Consider the following 13,528-nt stretch of genomic DNA (forward strand, 5'->3'; position numbering starts at 1 on the left):
AATCATCTGATTTACATTTTTAAAATAGTAATGACATAGTCGAACACTGTGTACATGTAACCTTTTAAAAAGACTTATTTGAAAACTGTACCTGAAACTTCAGAGATGTTGCAGGGAGTTGGTGCGAGATCATCCTGCAAAACATAATAATTAAATTGTGGCCCCTTGAATACCATTGTGATATTTGTTTCAACGATTCAATATTTTGCTAAGCAGCTAAATTTCATAAACGAACCTACACCATTCATATAGTGAAACGGTCTGTTATTCAGTGACAAAGTAAAATTTTCTGAAGGCTTACTTTCATTGTTCTTTTGAGATAAATACATAACGTTTGTTGATTATTGCTTTACAATTTGCTGACCGTATTGCAAATGAGCCCCAGAAATGTGTCAAATGTAAAAAAAAAAAAAAGGTACTGTTAATAACTAGTAGTATAAATTATCTCTTCTCATACCTCATCCTCCAGACCGGTTGCAGTAGAAGAATAGTACGTTGTTGAAGTTCCAGGCTCAGCCTATATACCAGTAGTTGTAATAATAAAGATGTAAAAATGACATGTAAAAGATGGTTGATATTGACAAAGAACCCTACAAGCCAGTTTGTATCAATAGCTAATGTTTTAAGTTCAACTTGAACAAATACATATTTTGTATTGTTGCATCTGGAGGAATATTCTAAAAAAATTACTTGAAAGGTGAGTGAGGTTGCTGTTGACTCGGGAATAGTGGTCGTTTATAGCATATTTCATACCCTTGTACCAGGGGAATCCAGACGTGGACCTCTTGCTCACTGCTCTTAAAGAGGCACAGCTTCACCTCACTGATGATGCCCAACTAGGTTGATGCATGCTGTGGTACTCTTGTTCAGAGGAGAATTACCTAGCATTTCGGTGCTGGACTGCCCCTGGGCAGGACAAAGACTGATATGCGGGGAAATTTCTTCTCTGAAAAGAACAGTGAGCTAAAGACTTGGTTGAGACTCTCCCACCGGCCATCCACCCAAGAACAAGTCAATGGGCTGTGTTCGTGCTGGAAGAGTTTCCCAGACCCACTTTTTTTTAATTTTTTTTTTATATATAATTTAAACCACATCAAAAACGATTTAAAAAAAAAAGCTCGCATGGAAGTTGCTTGGCCTCCCCATTAGGATGTTGGTTGTGGTTAATGGTCTGTAATTCCATCGGTGCAGTCTACGTAAAGACAGTCATGGTTATAAAAAAAGACCCATTTTTAAAGGACGCAGTGTGAGTGTTTGGAAAGGCTCCCATTGCACTAAGTACTCTAAAGTAGGGATACACAAAATTAATTTAAAGTTCTAAATGTTCAAACAGTACATTGTTTCACAAAGGAAACTTGTGTAATAAAAGATCAATGGAAATATTTCCAAACTGAAAACCGTTCAATGTTACCTGTCCACAGACCATTTCAATATATTGAGTGGCCATTTATAAGACATATTATACATGCAAATTTAGAAAATGGTAAAATACATTTTAATAATTCTAATTCCACTACTCGCCTGGTTCAGCGTGTGATGTACTGCACTGGGAAGTAATTTGCAAAGTCTGGGTGACGCTTTTTACTGTGCTGTGATTGTTCGCACATATCTTCCGAGGAGTGCATGCTGCAGACACGGAATCTATTTCCCCTTGCGTCATCCAGGACATCCATGTCTCTGTTTTCATTTCGGACACTTGAAATTCCGCAGCTCAAGCCATTTTTTTTAAATTAAATTATTATCCTTTGGATAATGCAGTACTGTTCTGACTTTAGCATGGCTGTTATTAGTGCAACCCAAAACGATACAAGAAGGCATTGTTGGATTGTTCCCATGATCTGCTAAAGAAATATAAATATTACTAGAAGTACCAGTGCAGGGCTTGCAAAATCTCCTTGCCCACTCGCCTAGGCGAGGATGTATCTGGGAGAGTAACCGTTCCATTGTACTCGTCCTTGCTGGCGAGTAAAGGGATATTTGACATTTAAATGCAAACCCTTTCTTTGCATTAAATGGTGAACTTACTTGGCTGGCCACTGGGTGGCAGCACTGCGCCAGAAACAAAGTGCTTACGGTGACATGCACAGTCAGGACGTTTAGAAATGATTCTTTCGGCAATGGAAGCTTGTGCGAGGTTGGTCACTTGCTGCAGTTCATTACTACATTGCCAACATGTCAGTGACATTCAATATTAGGATACTCCAGTTGACTTTTTTCGGGCCGTGGTTATGCTCTGGGTCGAAAATAATACCGGCTCCCTCTCGTGACGCCGTACCCCCCTGAACCCCCCCCCCCCCAAAGCCCCAGTATGCAGCCCATATAATACGTTTTAATTGTAAGCGTACGTTGACCTGCATTTATAGTAAATTATTGCATTTGGCTCATTGCAGCATAGCTATGGTGTTGGTCCTCTGGGAAGAGTAACTTGGTAGAGCTTTCCCTAGGCATTTGGGTAGACATGGTTGCATTTGCAGTTAATGGGGATCCACCAGGGGTCGAAAGGGTAGCAGACTGCAACCACCAGGCGAGCAGACCGAGACTCTGCCCAAATGGTCCCATTTCAGGCTGCAGCAGGTGGAGTTTCCAGAGTGACATCTGCCATACATCTCTATTAGCGACACGGCTGCTTCCAGGTGGTGGGGAGAGGAATAGACCACTATCGATTAAAAGCTGACTCTTCAGGCTGAATTTAAGAAGTTTCGCAAATTGTGACCTAGCAAACGTGCGCGTAAAAAAGAAAAAACGCTGTTCCTATTGCTCATTGATTGGTGAATAACTTGGGAAGGGGCAACATTCATGTCTCGCCCATCACTGGTGCATGCTTGATGCATGTGTGATATGGCCCCTCCGGCTCTCGTGGTCTTCACCCCACACTGGATTCATATCAGCATAGGTAAACCTTTTCTGGCCGCATTCTGTGACATCCGATGTAGCCATGTCAAGGTCGAACCAATGATGTTTAATCTCACTGAACAATAAATGCAACCTCTTGGTGGAAACAACCCATTCTGCACCAAACCATATTTTGCGTTTACATTTGGTTTACCAGCTCACTGAATCTCTATTTCAGTGATGCAGCGGTAGGTGTACATGTTGCATTGCATGCAGATCGCTGAAATAGTTGGAAGTACGATACAAGATCTAAAATCAACGTTAATGTATTTTTCCACATATTTGACAGTGCGTATGTGTTTTTGTACAATCATTTGAAGGTACTTCGCCCATTGAAACCCGAGTCTGTTATTCAACTGTTAGATTTCTGAACTGTGCATATTAAGCAATATAATGTGTATATAGTTGTTTTTTTTCTTCAAGAGATGCAATATCGTGTGTTGCCAACGTGTTACTTTACCTAGGCTGTTGTCACATACCTTCCCACAATCCCCCAGATCACAAACGAACCAATTGATTGAATTCTTCTGACTCGCTGTGGTGTTCTTATTGTATTGGTTGCAGGGCAACCGTACTAATCCAGCATTGGCAAAGCTAACAGTTTTGTGTGTTATCACACGATAGACATTTTGCAGGTACCGCCATAATCGTACCAACCCATAAAATGGCAACAGCTGGCAAATTATGAGAGTTCCTGGGCATATTATGTCGGTGCCTGGCAAATGTCTGTAGGGAAGCCAAAACTGTTGGCATAGCCAATGGCTGTTTTTAATTACTTCAATGCAATGAACAGATGCAAGGACCCACATTGCTGAATCGGGTTAGCACACTCTCATTGGCAGTGCTTTTGAAGAGTTATGGGTCTGTCCCGTTACTATTACAGCGGCCTCTCAGCAAAGAAACTACTAGAATAAAGTAGCCCTACTCTGAAGTGGGGGTGCTGCGCCACTGAATGAAATTCCTCGTAATATCTTTTTAGTGTGAAACAGGACAGCGCACAAGGGACATTCCCAGTGGGATGGCAGTACTCGTCACTATAGTGTCACTAAGATATTGCAAAATGTGCCACGTGTGCCAGCGACATGGGAGGCATTAACGGAAACACTTTCCACTACGATTGATACCAGCAACGATGCAGCAAATCGCTGTATCATTAAGTGCAAGGGTAATTTTGAAATGGCCTGCAATGTCAGTAGCTGTGCCCAAATTACCCTTGCGCCAAATGAGTGGTGTAGAGTTGGCTTTCTAGCCACTGTGGTTGTGTAAAAGGGGATCTGCATCCACAGTGCACCACTCTAAAGACCCGCACCCGAAAGGCTCGCCAAAGGAGGGAGCAGCATCGTGACGTAAAATTTCCAGAAAGCACTTGTTCATTTTTTGTAACCACTTCAAGTGCATTTCTGTTAGGTCGAGTAGAAAAACTAAGGTACTTGACCTGCAGGACCTGTGGCATTTTTAAGAATTTGCGAGGCCTGCAGTGAGTAAATCAAACATATGCATTTCATAATTTAAAAAAAATGTACTTTATTAAAAATAAAATGGCACCTAAAGCAGACATGCACTATGAAAGATTACATTTGGAAACGATACTCTGTAATGTTCATGTGCTGAGATGAAAATGCATAGGTTGATAATGGTGTAGACTTTTAAAATAAAATGAGAATGGGGTTCACATTGAGTATAAAGCAATAGAAAGTTGCCTGTGAGATAAAGTTGACGCTACAGGAAACGGTAGTACAAGTTGCCTAACCGTTACGTGGAAGAACAGATAAGCCAACTCGGCAAGGTAAAAAGTGTAGAGCTGGTAATATCGGTTGTCGATCTCAGATGTTTTATTGACTCCCACAGTGTTTATTACAGAAGTAGGTGTGTGTGTGAATGTCTCACATGTTTGTTCACACCCCCAGGCCTCTGACAATGTTAGCACTTCTCAATCTCACCAGTGCATCCCCTTTGCGTTCACGTGACCCCAGGTGCGAACTGTCATTGATAGTGGAGGATGGATGAGGGGAGCGGGATAGGCCAGTGAACTTGGTAAAGCACACCAATCTTTTACGATACTCTTAGGTTTTTTGACGTGTTGTGGATTTACAAAGAATTTCAAACAACTGTTGGGTTAACTCCTTTTTTAAAAAATTTAGTTTGATAAAGTTGATGATGACACTACAAATTATGCTTCTGTGGTCGAGTACTGTCTGTATAAATTCACGGTATTGTCCGTGGTCACTGTGGAATTCATTATGAATGGCTCGAACCATACAGGCAGCTATTACTTGTTGAATGCGAAATCCCAGTCTTCCATGAATCCACCATTTATATGGATGATATGCCACAAGTCTGTACCAAGAGATACAGAAATAGTTTACTTGAATGAACCGAATAAATTTTTGTTTGCACTACCTTGTAAAATGTAAGGCATTGTGGTGCAAACTACTGACAACACTTGTGATTTCAAGTAGGGATCAATTAGACATGCGAAGGCACATTCCAGCAAAAACAGTTTGGGCGATACTTCCAAGTGAAAGGCGTAATTGTTCAGATGATAAAACGATGTATTGGTTTCGGATTAGAATGAGTAATTTATTCATTTTACAGATTCTTTCGTCCGTGATCCATCGAAGTTATATTAATGTAGGGGAACAACATATTCTGTTGGCCGTCCTGGTTGTCAAAAACACAAAATATATAGAGTGAATTTAGTAGTTACTTGGATTACGAGGTGAACTATAGCTTGAAGTTCATGCATCAGGAACATCATTCGCAACACAGATCTTGTAAGGCAGGTGGCCCTGAAGTCATGCAGCTCAGTAACACATAGCGGTCGTGATTTATTTGGCAATATAGGCCAAGCAGCCAGAGTTTTCTCTGCAACAGCAGTTCTCCACCGAGTATGCGTAAACTCGCAACAATGGCAGATACTCCAGGCAGGGACGTGTCCATGAGAATGGGGTTCAGGCTCTGGTGATTGCTCCTCATGACTCATCTGATTCCACATTTCGAGTTTTTTCTCTTGAGGATTTCCTCTTTTGAATACTTGGGCTTGTAGAGGTAGGGCTTAATTGTTGCCATAGTTGCTGAATAGTGAAGAAGCACAGAATCAACTAAAAAATGTGTTTGTATATACTATTGAAAAGAGGTTTCCTATGGACATTGCATGTTAAAGACAAGCAACGAAACGGCAATGTTACAAAACGCATTGTGAAAATTTGCAAGCACACATGTTTAAGTATGGTTTGGTAAAGACATTTGTCCATAATATAAGAAATGAAAAGCGACTGAGTTCATTTAGGCAGTAGTACTGTTTCTCAGTGTGTCGTACTTGGCAGATAGCTAAACAGAGCAGAAACAAGTCGGGGAAGCTCGAAATCAAATACACTGACACAAAGGGAAAATAAACTCTCAATGTTGTGTTATCATAAAGGGTTTGTTTACACAAGTCTTCTTGGCATTTGCATGGGGACACGTCAATAGATTGCACACCGAGGTCGTTGACCTGAGACGTGTATTGGGGTTGTGGAATGGGGCGTGAGCATCTAGTGATGTCAGCATTAGCGGGCGGGTGATCTGAATTAGTGCCGCAAGGGCACTTGGAACTTAGGGCGATAGAACAACGGATAAGAAGATGGCAGTACCTGACCCGTCATTTTCGCATGTGTTAAAGTGAGGAAAACTTGGATAAGGTTCATTGCAAATTTAGTTTAAGAATGATCGATGCATGATCTAAAATGCATGCATGATCGATTGGGCCAATAAAACCTCTGACTAAACTACTACTTTAAGTGATCCAACAGGCTTGAATTCCTGTGGATTGCTGCCTGCTTTTTACAACTTCAAAATGCATACAGAATCCATAGTGCTACTTTGCCATGATGGCTGCCATTTTGGTTCAACACTGTACATGCAGGTCTGGGATCTCCCGCAAATGAACGTCCTTGCAGGGTTTGCAAATTCTAGTGATACTTGAATGCCTGCTTCACACAAGGCCTTCATATTGATGTGCTCTTAAAACACATGGTGAATATACTGTTGGAAGTGTATTGTGCAGTTATTTCACATGTACATGCAGTTATTTCAGATGTACAGAGTTAATGGGTTCTTACAGTCAGTAGTAGAGTGGAATACTGAGGATCACAAAGTAGGGGGATATTTATTTTGCCTATAATAATGAGGGGGCATTGGCCCAGGAACCTTGGAATAGCCCAAAGGTCTGTTCCTTTTTTACAGGCCCTGGCTGGGAGAGGTGATCGACTGCGTTTCCTTTTCAAATTGGATTGTGACTGGAAATTACACGTTGACTTGGTATGTTCTATAGAATTGACCTGGATTATCTGAAGGACCACTCTGCACCTGGAGTCTGTGGGCTTGACCCATTGACCTGCAAGGAAACTGAAGAAAAGTTGGTGCCAGTTGGCCACCAATACAAGATTTCTGTAGTAGTAGTTGGCTATTTGGATTATGTGAACATAAGGCTACGAGTAAGATTTGTGCACACAAGAAACCTCAACGAAAACAGTACTAGTAGGTGTTGCTGGGAGTTTTAAGCAAATGCCACACCCCAGAGGGCAACCCTACAAATGGGAAGGGATACCTGCAGCCCAACTCTAGGTAGGTTGGTACACAATGCAGCCCATGCTTAACCCTTGGTAGGTGTGGGGTGGTTAAAAGGTACAGACCACACAATGTGGGATCGTCGGGAATCTTTTATTGCAGTATATTCTTTACGTCGAGAGGGACTACACTTGCAGGTAAGTAGCTTTTCAAAACAAATTTTATAATCCATTCCGGTAAGTATTAACCTTTCAAGCATTCAAAAGTTTTTCCTAAGTTATTAAACACCAGATACAAGCACGTAAAATGCTTCATGTAGAAATAGTTTTTAGAGAACCCAAGGGCAACCAGTGTCATTTTGGGCAGTCTTTTATTTTGTGAAAGAGTAAAAAGGAGCAATTTCTAGAGTTTGGGTGACTGGAGATACTTTGTGTGTTAGACACCCCGCACCCCCTCTGATGAAGGAGATAACAAAGGGACTCTCCAGCAATGCCAGAGAACTGGGAGAGAAAAGGTCCAGCAGTTTGGCACAAGGCAGGTTTGCAGTTTCCAGTGGCGGTTGATGCGCACATTGTTTGGCAACGACTGAAGGATCCAGGGATGACACACCAGTATAGGAGGGACTATTCGCAAGAACAAATATGGAAGATACAATGCCTCCCAAGTCCAGGATCTGAGCCAAAGGAGCAGAATAGTCTGGAATGCAAGGTTTCACCAGTCCTCTTTAGGCTCAGGAAGTTGCTTGAAGAAACCAGGGAAGGATGATTGTTCAATATTTGTTCAGTCACATTGGAGGGGCCAAGTTGCAGAAGAAATATCATGAGAGGTTGTCTGTTCGGCCAAAGAACAAGGGGAGCACAAGTTCTGTAGCTTCCCAGATGCAAGAAATGAGTGCCTGCCTGATATCCTTGGATGAAGAAACTGTGGTCCAGATGCTGTGGAGAGTCTTCAGGTATCTGACCGTAAAGACGCGCCATCTTCTTGGTCCAGTAATTAAGGCACGGTCTGGGGCTTCAGGAAGACTGGCCCTTCAAGCACCAGATGGGATCCACTTCAAGGAAGGAGCATCACAGCATTTTCCTTCTGGTCGTCTGGTGAGGCAGAGCTTTGTCGTCTTCGGTTTAGCTTAAAGTTGTGGGTGCAGAACTCCAGTCCCTCCTTGTGGCAGTGTACCTTCTAGACTTGCATGTTCAGAGACAGGCGAGTGGGCAAGGAGGTCACTTCCCCGCCCCCTTTAAAAAAAAAAAAAAAAAAATATATATATATATATATATATATATATATATATATATATATATATATATATATATATATATATATATATATATATATATATATATATATATATATTCTCCTTCAGGAGGTGAACACAACATGCATTTGCACATCATAAAACATTCATACTGGTTGGTCTGCCAATGGCTCATCTCGGCAGCATGAATGACTGACCATTCGACCAACCGTGCTGTGGCGGATTGACCTAAAGGGAATCTGCACTATACTTGTAGGGCATCGGCCAGCCAAAACTGACTACAGCCCACAGTTGTGGGATAGAGGCACTCTGTGACCAAATATGATCACTTCCATTCATGCACATACACAGGGACAAATAATAGCCATGTAACTACTCGGGTCTTCAAGATAAACAAAGGTTAATTCTAGTTTTAGAATGGAGGAGTAGGGCAAAGTAGATCCCAGCCAGGTGAGATGGTTTCTGCTGCATCTCCTTGCACAAAATTTGGATTTTGTTTGTACAACATTATATACACTCCAGTAGACGTGGGCTAGTGCTAATCTACTATTGGTGTGTAGGAATTTGGTTACTCTGTGCATGGGGAAAGCTGATATTCATGCTGTGGAAGGGTGGATTTTATTCCTGGATAGTAGTTTGCATCTTGTAATTTCACACTGCTGAGAAGAGCGTTTTCCTCCGTTTTTTTTCCTCATATATATATATATATATATATATATATATCACACACACACACTCTCTCACTCTCTCACTCTCTCACTCTCTCACTCTCTCACTCTCTCACACACGTATAAAGTGCTTCTCCCCTCCCCTTCCCTGCCTCTGTCCCTTTCAGCTTTCCCCTTCCCTCCCTCTCCCAGATCTCTTGTTAACTACAGTGGAGCGCAGTGTTCTCTTATTGCTTACCTTTTGGTAGTTTATTTCTGTGCATGTTTATTGTCTGGATTCGTTAAACTTTTACTCACATTTTCTCTTTCATAGATCACCGTGACCTGCAAGACAAGATTTACAAAAAAGATGACAACCTTTTGTCGTTATTGAGGGAGGTTTATGTTCATTCCACAGATCCTCTACCTGCCCAGGTATGCACATTTTGGTGTCCTTTGCACAACATACAACTTTGCACATATACATAACCATTTGTGACTCCCACACCAGAGACCTACAACTGCTAATCCTCTGGGGTTATTAAGTGAGTGTGGCAGATGGGTTGTTTTGTGCATGCACTGCCACCAAAAGCAGTTGGATGGTAGACTGGAGGAAGGAATCAGAAAGAGCTGTAGGCCAGTAGGGAAATGGCATTGATCTTCAACACAATGCTGAAAGAAAGGTGGTTGCAAGGGACTGTATGGGGTGCAGATTCCAAAGCTGACCCCCCCCCCCCTCTTCTTGCATCCCTTGAATTGAAAAAGATGTGCTAGCCTGGCGCAACACTCAGCACATCAGTATGCTAGATTCAGAGGTTTAAGAGTTATACCAGCAGCATGCGCATATCAAAAATAAAAAGTTGTGCATGTTACTGTCCCCTCTGCGCTGTTCAACTCGCAGCTGAATTTTCACTTATTGTATCTTCATTTGCAATATCCTTATAGGGCCCGTGACAATAAATTGAAGTATGCAATGGGCATGCTTGTGTGGGACTGAAAAGGGGATCATGTATCAAAGAATGCCTTGTGAGGAATGCCGAGTATCGGTAAGCAGTGCAATTTAGTTAAGCAGAACATTTGAATTTCTGCTCTAGGCTCCTGTACCTAGACAGCCAGCCGTGTTCTGAATGAGTTGCAACTCGACCCTCCTTGCCCCCACCTTCCACCCACCCTCCTCCTTCCTCCCTCTCCTCCTCTGTTCATGTCTCCTCTGAAGAAGTCACCAGAGTTGTCAACTCCATGAAGGGCTCTTCCAAACAGGTTGCCCCATGCTCTTCCAGAACCATCAAGGACAACATCTCCCCTCTCTCACCCCTGCTCTTGCTGATCTCTGCAACCACTCCTTTGATACTGTTTCTTTTCATCCTCCCTCAAGCACTCCCGTGTGCGTCCCTTCCTTAAGAATCCCTCTGCAGACCCTTCCTGCCAAGCCAACTACCAACCCATTTCCATCACCGCCTTCCTGGGGAAATTGCTTGAGGTTGCCCCTCCCTCAACTCTCATACCACTTGTTGGCGGCCTACACGACCACCAGTCTGGATTACCATAGGCCTACACTACTCTAGCAACTATACTAACCAATACCTTAATGACCCAGCGCTGTGGCTGGAACACTTTGCCAGGAAACCCACACCTAACCAACCATGCCCCCTCTTTCTTAGAAACGAGAGACTAGGCACCAGATTCCGGCAACGACACTCCTGCAACAACGCCACCAAGCAAACCTCACTTACACCACCTGGTTCACCTTCATCCACCGCCACATGCAACTCCACTACCACAGGGGTTAAACTGCCCGTGTTCAAGGGTACCCTTAACGGTAGATCTCTCACAGCACACGCATTAGATATCGCTGACCTTATCACCACTTCTGACCTTGACTTCATTGCTATATCCGAAACATGGCTACATGCCGTATCTGGCCCCTCCCTATTCTTGGCCTTACCGCCTGACTACGGCATCACGCGATGTGACGTACCACTGCCCATTCCAGAGGCGGTGGTGTGGCCTTCATCCATAAAAACGCTCTTGACATAAGAGTGGTACTTGACTCCAAACACGAATCAGCTGAGTCGCTGTCAGTCAAACTATCACTAATGCCCAACCAAACGGCCACCCTCCACCTGATCTATAGGCCCCCAGGACCGGCACCGACCTTTGTCCGTGAAATTTCCACTCTCCTCCTTTCACAAACAATCGTCCTTGGCGACCTTAACTTAGGTCTTGGTGACCCAAAAGATCCCGTGGCAATAGATCTGGGGAATGTTCTAACTGACCTCGGCCTCACCTTGTACATTCAAGAACCTACCCATATCAAAGGCAGAAACCTTGACTGGTTAGCCGTCTCTAACTGCAATATCAAGGTTCTCGAATACCCCTTGCTTATGGTCTGACCTTCACAACTTTTAATATTGCAGCAACCCCGCTAACTCCGACACCGATAGCCCCAGCACGCCAGACTATAAGTTAAAAGGACATAACTAAGGAGAAACTCCTCCCACTGTTACTCCCTTCCCTTAATGCAGCCACCAACACCTGCTCTGATCCCACCTCCCTAGCAGACACCTATAACCAAACTATGCTTACGGCCATAGATACTATAGCACCGATCAAACTAGGGAAGGCCAAACCACAAGCACATCTTAATTCATGGTTCACTCCGCAAAGCTAAACGCTGTGCTGAAAATCGCTGGAAAAGCCATCCCTCTCATGAGCACAAAGATGGTTTCCTTCTTGCCTCATTCACTTATAAAGATGCTATCATCACTGCTAAAAAAGAATCTCTAAACAACCGCATTCTGCAAGCGGATTCGAATACAAAGGAACTCTTCAGAATCCTAAAAGAGCTAGAAACCCCATTCTCCCCGCCCCCCCCCCCAGACACTTGCACGAAAGCTAGTAAATGGTGTGCTAACACTCAAGCAGCCTTACTAAATAAAATCTCTACGCTACAATCTAAAATTAAAGACAAGCAGGACAGCCTGAAGCTCGACAACCGCTCAACAATCCCCTGCTAGGGACCTCCCTCTAGACACTGCTAACACCAAACCATTTGCCTTCTCACCGTTACCGAGGTAGAAAATATCCTGAGAATTAAACCATCCAACTGCCAAGGCGACCCTTGCCCAGCCCCCATCATTAAGGACTCTGCACATGATCTGGTCCCATCATTACGGCCTTCATGAACTCCTCCTTTAAAACGGGTATTGTCCCGGACAACCTTAAGGATGCTTGGGTGATACCACTGCTCAAAAAAACATCCCTAAACCCAAGCATACCTACTAACTTCCGACCTATCCCCACGGTTCCGTTTTTGCTTAAGATTTTAGACCTGCGCAGCATAACTTCAGATCCAAGATTACTTTGAATCTAACAACTTGCTAGGTCTACGACAATCCAGATTCCGCCCCAGACACGGGACGGAGACTGCTTTAATAGACCTAAAAACCCAAATTGAGGTATTGAAGGATCAGGGCAAACTAGCAATGCTATTACTTCTCAACCTTTCAGCCGCATTTGATTTGGTCAACCGCCAGATCCTTTGCAGGCACCTCCACTCTGCTGCCAAATCCTTTTTGAGCAATAGATCCATGAGGGTCTTTGCCCCATCCGCAGCCGCGGACCCTTCCCCAATTTACTGCGGCGTACTTCAGGGATCTTGCGTGTCACCTACTCTCTAACATTTTCACAAAACCACTCTTTGATTTGCTTGACTACCTGGGTGTCTCCTACACTAACTATGCGGATGACACCCAGATACTCATTCCCATCACAGGTGATTATCTAGCTGACACCAAGGCCCTTAATGAAGTCTACCTGGTCATCCAAGCCTGGATGGCCCAACACCAGTTATGCCTAAATGACGACAAGACGGAGCTCCTGATCCTGGGCACCGCACAACGCCTGAGCAAACTAGAGCCGTCCTATCAGTCATTCACCATAGACGGTAACACCATACGAGTAGAAAGATACTAAAACGTTAGGTTTTTACCTTGACGCCACCCTATCATTATCCCGACAAACAAATGCTGTCAGAGCTGCTTCTGCATACACATGAAAACTCATTGCAGCTTGCAGACTGTTTCTTATCACCCCTAACAGTGTCACACTAGCTAGAACCCTCATCATGGCAAAAATTGATTATTGTAGTGCTCTCTACCTAGGCACCAGCCAAGAGAACCTGAATAAA

At 43.4% G+C, this 13,528-nt stretch overlaps 1 protein-coding gene across 1 annotated transcript in view; it reads left to right on the forward strand.

Annotated features, from left to right (window-relative positions):
- NDUFAF4 (NADH:ubiquinone oxidoreductase complex assembly factor 4) overlaps positions 1-13,528 on the forward strand; it is an 80,044-nt gene that overhangs the window by 39,941 nt on the left and 26,575 nt on the right. The window contains exon 2 of the mRNA XM_069606415.1: positions 9,674-9,774. Within this exon, the coding sequence (XP_069462516.1) occupies positions 9,674-9,774 (101 nt within the window). The remainder of the gene's footprint in view (positions 1-9,673; positions 9,775-13,528) is intronic.

The sequence above is a fragment of the Ambystoma mexicanum genome, chromosome 4p (assembly GCF_040938575.1).
Source record: "Ambystoma mexicanum isolate Mex_15411 chromosome 4p, UKY_AmexF1_1, whole genome shotgun sequence".
NCBI lineage: Eukaryota > Metazoa > Chordata > Amphibia > Caudata > Ambystomatidae > Ambystoma > Ambystoma mexicanum.